At 41.5% G+C, this 8720-nt stretch overlaps 1 protein-coding gene across 1 annotated transcript in view; it reads left to right on the forward strand.

Annotated features, from left to right (window-relative positions):
• dhx38 (DEAH (Asp-Glu-Ala-His) box polypeptide 38) overlaps positions 1–8720 on the forward strand; it is a 210461-nt gene that overhangs the window by 184779 nt on the left and 16962 nt on the right. Inside the window, exons 11-12 of the mRNA XM_048605967.1 lie at positions 736–848; positions 1899–2036. Of these exons, the coding sequence (XP_048461924.1) occupies positions 736–848; positions 1899–2036 (251 nt within the window). The remainder of the gene's footprint in view (positions 1–735; positions 849–1898; positions 2037–8720) is intronic.

Genomic DNA, 8720 nt, shown 5'->3' on the forward strand with positions numbered 1-8720 from the left:
TCTGCTATTAATTTTCATTTAAGGCAAAGTTGTATTATTATTTAAGTGATTTATGCTGTAAATAAAGTGTAACACTGACGTGTATATCGCCTACATCATGTTTCTATTACTTAGTGTGAGTTTTTACATTGATTATGTGGACCCTTTGATCGACCAGAATATTTTACTAACCAGTACATTGTTACTCCCATAGGTGCCAGTTAATAAAACATTTGCGGTACTAAGAGTGCAAGAAGGGCAAATAACTTGGTAATTGGCTCTGGAAGGATAGTTGCTCCCTTCTCACTTAAAAGCCTTAGTCTGCCACTAACTTGATCACTTATGTTCCATGAAGGTGTGAAACGTGGCTACTTTGCTGATGGGGAAACCAAGGCAACCTGACGACCAGGCTGACTTTTGGGAGGGACTCTGACTTCTTGTGACTTCACCCTAAAGACTTACTTACTCACCATTGCCATCTGACATGGTTGTGCAGTCTGGGCCTCCATGATGCTTTCCGGCTCCCTAGGTCTACTAACCCCTGATTGTTTGGCAGCTTCAAATGGGTTGAGAATTTAGTGCTGAATCTTTTGATTAGACAAGAAGCTTGGACAACGCTTTCTCACTAATGTGGGTAGGGGGATATTTGCCCCTGAGGTTCCCTGCCCCCAAAGTTGCTGGGCAGAGCACTAAGTACCAGTCTGAGTACCAAGTTCATATTCATATGATTTTTAATTGCTGATGTTTCTGTAACAGGCTCAGCATAAACACTGGGAACTGGCTGGGACCAAACTAGGAGACATTATGGGCATAAAACAGGTAGAAGAGAAGGATCAAGACATCGGAGAAGACGGGAATGTGGATTACAGGTATGTGTTTTACTATTGGCTTCAAAATGGGTTAATTCTCTCTCCTGTGGCAAACAACAGAGACCACTTCCGTTTATGTCGTATTTAAAATTTATTAAAATATTACAAAACGTTTGAAGTGAAAAATCACCAATTAATCAAACAGCAAATAAAATTGCTGATATTGTAAATAATTAAATATTGGTTGGGAAGTAGGCCAATTAATTACTGACCTTTAATGCTTTCATTTTGCTGTTTGGCTGTCTTATTAGTTGGGAACTGCGTTGTGACTCCCCAGACAAATTTTGTTTGTCTGAATTTTGCAGTCAAGCCAAAGAAGCAATCTGACCTCTGTTTGAATCCGGTGTCATAAGTAAAACAATAGTATTGTAATAAACTCTGCCCACCACTTGCCTGTTTTCACTCTTGCTCCTTTATGCACTCAAATTAAATAAAAAAGTAACACAAAAGGTCCATGCAGCACTTTTATTGCCTCCACCATCCATTAATAGATAACATCTTAAATGCTGTATGTTGTCTCTGTTATACTTGAAGACAGTGTACAGTACAATTCTGCTTTTAAAGTCATGTACAGCACGGTAACAGACCCTTCGGACCAAGTCGTCCATGCCGACCAGATATCCTAAATAAATCAAGTCCGATTTGCCAGCTTTTGGCCCATATCCCTCTAAATCCTTCCTATTCATATACTGTCCAGATGCCTTTTAAATGTTGTAATTGTATCAGCCTCTACCACTGCCTCTGGCCGCTCATTCTGTATACTCACCACCCCCTGTGTAAAAAAAAAGTTATCCTTGGATTCCTTTTACGTCTTTCCCCCATCACCTTAAATCTATGCTGTGCAGTTTTGGACTCCCCCACCCCCAGGAAAAGACCTTGTCTATTTACCCTATCCATGCCACCATAAGGTCATCCCTCAGCTTCCAACGCTCCAGGGAAAATAGTCCCAGCCTATTCAGCCTCTCCCTAATATTACAGACTACAGAGTGATCTGATAACAAATGCAACATTAATTTCTGAAATATATTTTCTAATATTGTTGATGTGTAGAATTGATCAGAAGTTTGCTGACCATATGAAGGACAAGAATGTGGCAAGCAGTGAATTTGCAAAGAAGAAATCTATTCTTGAACAAAGACAATACCTACCTATATTTGCTATTAGAGAGCAGTTACTCAATATAATACGGTGAGTAGTAATTTCTTGGTTAAATAGCTTGTTGTTACTGGTTATAGCTAGTTGAAGTACCAATTTTTTTTTGCCACAGTGAGCCATTATGATCTGGAGTACAAGTGCAAAATTATTGTGTTCAGCCAGAGTTGGCAACCCTATTCACAATCTGTGAGATGTCATAACTTGACTTCCTTGATGAGGAGTGCATTTATGCATAATTTATGGTAGTGTGTAAAAATAATAACAAAAGGGCAATTTTAGTACCTGATTTCAACTTTCTCAACATTAACTGGGATAGACATAGTGTTATGGGTTTGGATAGAGTGGATTTCTTGAAATATAAAATGGAGCACTTTTTAGGCCAATATGTAGAGGGTCTAACAAGGGACAGACCTGTTCTGGACCTAATCTGCGGATTGAAGCTGGGCAGGTGGTTGAGGTTGTGATGGGAGAGTATTTTAATGATAGTGATCACATCATGGTACAATTAAAAATTATAATGGACAAAGAAATAGACATGTTGTAATTTATTTGGATTGGGGAAGAGCAGATTTAGTAAAATAAGGCAAGATCTGGCCAAGGTAGACTGTGAACTGCTTCTAGTGGGGAAATTTACAGGAGTGTAGTTGGGGACATTCAAAAACGAAATGGGCAGGGTGCAAGCCCATCATGTTCCCTCTAGGGTGATGAGAAGGAGAAATAAACCCAGAAAAATATGGATAACCAGAGATATTCAGGATATGAGAAGGAAGAGAGAGGCTTTTAGCAGGTACAAGGGGAGCAAATCAGCAGAGGCACTAATAGAGTACAGAAAGTGCAGGGTGGAGCTTAAGAAAGCAAAGAGGAGATATGAGAAAGTTCTGGCTGGTAATACGGAAGATCCCAAGATAGTCTATAAATATATCAATGGGAAGAGGATAACCACCACAGAAAAAGTGGGTCCCATTAGGGACCATGGGGCAATCTGTGGGTGGCACCAGAGGACATTGGTAGAGTGTTGAACCAGTACTTCATACCTGTCTTCACCCAAAAGAATGAGGATGAAGGTATTGAATACAGGACAGAGACTGCGAGGTGCTTGAGCAAATTGACATAGAGAAGGTCAAGGTATTAGGGGTGTTGGCAGGCTTAAAAGTAGACAAATCTCCAGGTCTGGATGATGTGGGAGGCCAAGGAGGAGCTTGCAGGGGCACTGACCCAAATTTTTAATTCCTTTCTGGCCACAAGGGAGATGTCAGAGCACTGGAGAATAGCTAATGTGGTTTTGATAGTTAAGAAAAGTTGTAGAGATAAGCCAGAGGTCACTGGTAGGGAAGGTATTGGAGAAACTTATGAAGGACAGCATATATTTCCACCTGATGAGGCATGGCTTGATTAGGGATAATCAGCAGGGCTTCATCAGAGGGAGGTCATGCCTAACAAGTTTGATTTAATTTTTTGTGAAGGTCCCTAGATGTGTAGATGAGGATAGTGCAGTTGATGTAGTTTATATGGATTTCAGCAAAGCCTTTGACAAGATTCCACATAGGAGACTTATCAAGAAAGCAAATGCACATGGGATACAGGGTAATGTGATAGATTGGATTCAAAACTGGTTCAGTTGTAGGAGACAGAAGCTGATGACAGAGGCTGACTTAGAGACTGGAAACCACTGTTCAGTGGTGTACCACAAGGATCTGTGCTAGGTCCCCTATTATTCATCATTTATATAAATGACATAGTGTGGGGTTTGGATTAGTAAATTTGTAGATTACACAAAGATTGGTCAGATGGTTATCAGTGAGGTGGAGTGTCTCGCGCTACAAGAAGATATAAAACAGGATGGTCAAATGGGCAGTAAGTGGCAGATGGAATTTAACACTGAAAAGTGTGAATTGATACACTTTGGAAGGAGTAGTTTGACAAGGAAGTATTCAATGAATGACAAGACACTAGGAAGTTCTGTGGAACAATGGGACCTTGGAGTATTTGTCCATAGATCTCTGAAGGCAGAAGGGTATGTTAGGGTGGTGAAGAAGGCATATGAGACATCCGCCTTTATCAATGGAGGCATAGATTACAAAAGCAGGGAAGTATTGTTGGAGTTGTATAGAACTTTGATGAGACCACAGCTAGAGTACTATGTTCAGTTCTAGTTGCTGCATGACAGGAAGGATATGATTGCATTGGGGGAGTGCAGAGGAGATTCACCAGAATGCTGCTTGGAATGGACAATTTATGATGAAAGGTTGGAGAAGCTTACAGTTGTTTCTTTTGAAGCAGAGAAGACTGCGGGATGATCTGATTGAGATGTACAAGATTATGAAGGGCATGGACAGAGTGGACAAGAAGCAGCTGTTCCCTTTAGTTGAACGATCAGTCACGAGGGGACACGGTTTCAAAGTTAGGGCCAGGAGGTTTTCTGGGGGCGGTGAGAAAAAAGTTATTACCCAGAGGGTGGTGATGTCAGAATGGGTGTTAGAAGCAAACTGCTTCACATCCTTTAAAAGTACCTGAATGAGCACTTGGCATGTCATAGTATTCAAGGCTGTGGGCCAAGTGCTGGCAATTGGGATTAGGTTACACATCAGGTGTTTCCCACGTGTCGGTGCAGGCTCGATGGGTAGAAGGGTCTCTTCTGCACTGTGTGATTCTATGAACTTACCTTCAATTACCTACTGCACCCTGGACTCCTGCCAGTCATGATTCATCGCTTTCGAACTTTTGGAAAAGCCACTTTGCCATAGAAAGCTCCTGCTGCTGCTTGTCAACGTAATGGCACACAGAAGAATTTGCTTTTTTTATTTTTAAAAATAAAAGTTTGAAAACAAATGTGGTCAGCTGGTGTCCATAAATCTGTGTAACCTGGAACAAGTGGGGTGGTGCTGTGCCGGTTGTTGCAAGGTCAGCCAATACAACCACAAGTGCCTGACCAAAATTTACTTGGAGAAACTTGGTACAAAGTCAAGTCTCCCCACTATTTACAAGGCACAAGTCACAAGTGTGAAGGAGCACTGCCCACTTGTCTGGATGAATGTACCTCCAACAATGCTCAAGAAGCTTGACATATCTAGGTCAAAATAGCATGCTAAGTTGACACCACATCTATCAGCATTCACTCTCCCCACCACCAATGTTCAATAGCATTGCAAATATTCATCAAGGCTTCTTAGACAGCACCTTCAAAACCCATGGCCACTACCATCTAGAAGGACAAGGATAGCATATACATCACCACCGGAAATTTTCCCTCCAAGCAACACATCATCTTGACTTGGAAATATATTGCTATTCCTTCAGTGTTGCCGCGTCAAAGTCCTGGAACTCCCTCTCTAATAACATTGTGGGTCTATCTACACCGAATGAACTGCAGTGATTCAAGAAGGCAGCTTATTCCACCTTCTCAAGGATAACTAGGGATGAATAATAAATGCTGGCCGAGCCAGCAAATCCCAATGACCACAATGAGACTGTGTTGACAACTTGTGTGTTTCTTTTACCGGACTCCTGCGTCACTGCATCTTGCCAGGTTTTCTTTAAATAAAGAATCTCAAGACATTGGCATCACTGACAAGTCTAGCATTTATTGTCCAATTCAACTGCCCTTGAGAAGATGCTGAGTTGGTTTCTTGAACTTCTGCAGTTCCTATAGTGATGGTGCAGTACAGTACTGTTGGCTAGGGAGTTCCGTGGTTTTGACCAATGATGATGAATAAACAGTAATATATTTCCATGTTGGGATGGTGCATGGGTTGGAGAGGAGCTTGGAGATGATCGTATGTATTATCATGCCCTTGTCCCCCTTGATAATGGAAAGTGCAGATTTAGGTGGTGCTGCTGAAGAAACCTTATTGAGTTGCTGCAGTTCATCTTGTAGATGAAACATCTTGTAGCTGCCGTGCCTTGGTGTTTAAGGTGGTGAATGGGGTTGAATCTAATGGCCTATTTTGTCCTGGCTGGTGTTGAGCTACTTGAGTGTCATTGGCCCTTCTCTTTTCCAGGCAAAATAAGTATTATGTTTCCTTCTTGACTTGCACCTTTAGGTGTTGGAAGGTTGCAGGAGTCAATAGGTAAGTATCAACATAGGATATACACTTTCCAGCTGCTTTTGTAGCCATTGTATTTATGCGACTCCTCAACGTATCTTTCTGGTCAGTGGTGATAACAGGATTTTGAAAGTTGGTGATTCAGTGATTGTAGTGCCTTTGAATGTTGAAGGGAGTTGGTTAGACATTCTCTTGTTGAAGATGATCTTGGAGGTGGCCTGGCACATGTGCTATGAATGTTACTTAACATCCAGGCGAGGTCAGACTGTATGTAGGTGCTGACTGTTACATTACCTGGGTTATTGCAAATTGATTGTATAGGGGTCAGTTTCGATTTCAGTGAACAGCAAACTTGTGACCTGATGATCAAGGGAAGGCTACTGATGAAACCGCTTAATGCAGTTGGGCCAACACCACTGTCCTGACAAACTCTTTGTATGATGAGATTAGGTATTATTGGCTTCCAATAAAAACAACCATCTTCATTCATGCTATGTAAGAGTCCAAATAGTAGAGTTTTATCCTCAGTTTAACTAAATGCTGAACTCTATTAAATTATGCCTTAATGTTGAGAGTAGTCACTGTTACTTTGCTGGAGTTTAGTATTTTGTCTGTGTTTGGAGTGTGGAGTGAGACCCAAAACCTAATGTTCCTGGCAAAATCCAAATTGCACATAGATGGATAAGTGCTGCTTGATTGTACTGTTGACAACAATTTCTGCCACTTTGATAATTGAGAGTAAACCAATGGGGTACTAATGGTTAGATTGGATTTGTCCTGCTTTTTGTGGACAGCAGAAACCTGCCCAGTTTTCCAGTTTGTTGCTTAGCTGTTTGCGAACAGCACCGCTTAGAGATGTTCTGTTCTGAAGAAGAGTCGTTATAGACTTGAAACACAAACTCTTTCTCTTTCCACAGATGCTCCCAAACCTGCTGAGTTTTTCCAACACTTTGTGTTTGCAGCTAGAAACACATCCAGGAGGACAAGTCTGTTGTCCTGCAGTTGTGATGTTTTCAGGCCATAGTCTTTGCTGTGTTTGGTGCATAACGCCAATTCTTGTTATTTGAGAGAATCAATTGGCCGAAGACTGGCATTTATGATACCAGGTGGTACCAAAAAGGGCCACGTATTCTGCATTTATGGCTGAAGATGTTTGCAAATACATAACTCTTGTTTTCTGTATTCAAGTGCCATCATTTTAGATGGGGATGTTCATTCTGGCTCTTTCTTCTCTTTATTCTTTAATTGTCAATGATCATTTGTGACTGTGGCAGGACAGTAGTGCTTTGAACTGTTCTGTTGATTATGGAACCACTTAGTTGTTTGTAACATAACCCTACTTCTGTTTTGTGAGCACTTAATCATATGTTAAAGCTTCACCAGGTTGGCATCTCAATTTCAAATGTTCCTGCCTCTCTGTTAACATAATAATAAAAGTAGAGTACTGCAGATACCGGAGACCTAAAATAAAAACCAAAATAAATGCTAATAGAAACTCAGCAGGTCAGGCAGCATCTGTGGAGAGAAAAACAAAGTTAATGTTATAAGTCCAGTATTTTTCTTCTATGGAACTGAAGGGGACTGGAAAATTGGTGGGATTTATGCTGTAGAAAAAGCAGGGAGGAGGAACAAGTAGAACAGATGGTAAGATGCCCTGGAGCAAAAGACAAACGGTGTGCTAATGGTAGTGGAGAAGTGATCATAGATGAAATGCAGGTGTTAATGTTAAGTGCTAATAGCAGGAAAGAGGTCAAAGCAAACCCACCTAAACAGGAGTCTGGGAGGAGGTTGGGATAATCAAAATGAGATCAGAGTAAATGACCTGAAGTTGTTGAACTTGATGTTGAGTGCAAAAGACGGTAAAATGCCCGAGCAAAAGATGAATGCTGTTCCTGAAGCTTGCTTTGAGCTTCGCTGGAACACTGCAGCAGGCTTACGACATCTGCTATTGGCATGCTTTTTCTTAGTCTTGACTGGACTGAGATTGGCTGCCTGGCTTGATTGTAATGATAGAGTAAAGAATATGCTGGGCCCTGAGGTTACAGACTGGGGTTGAAGAACTCTGTGCTTCAGGTGGCTTACAACATTGATCATCCACGTCATGGATTCCTAGTTTTGAGCTATGACATCGATACTGAATCCATCCCATTTACCACTGTGGTAGCTTTACGCAAACAACGAAAGATGTCCTCAGTATGAAGGCAGGGCTTCATCTCTGCAAGGATTGTGTGGCAGTCCCACCAACCAGTACTGTCATGGGCATAAGTATTTGTAGCTGATAAATTGAACAAGTATATGTGTTTATTCTTGTGCCACCTGCCGCGAGTTGAGTCTGATAGCTTACCTGAGGAAGGAAAAGTAAGTGGTATTTGGGAGTGGCAAAGACTGTCTGTGTCTTCCCAACTGTATGCTGTAACTTTTGATGGCCCTGTCCTGCAAGTTGAAATGGTAGAGTTTAGGATTGACAGACATGATTCTGCGAGTATGAGTATGTCAGGCTGCCAATTGGACAGCTTTTTCAATATTAGTGCAAGTTCCCAGATATTAGCAAGGAGGAACAAAAACAAAGTTGCTGGAAAAGCTCAGCAGGTCTGGCAGCATCTGTGAAGGAGAAAACAGAGTTAATGTTTCGGGTCCGGTGACCCTTCCTCAGAACTGATGGTGGCTGGGAAAA

This window comes from Rhincodon typus, chromosome 15 (genome assembly GCF_021869965.1).
Source record: "Rhincodon typus isolate 14 chromosome 15, sRhiTyp1.1, whole genome shotgun sequence".
Lineage (NCBI taxonomy): Eukaryota > Metazoa > Chordata > Chondrichthyes > Orectolobiformes > Rhincodontidae > Rhincodon > Rhincodon typus.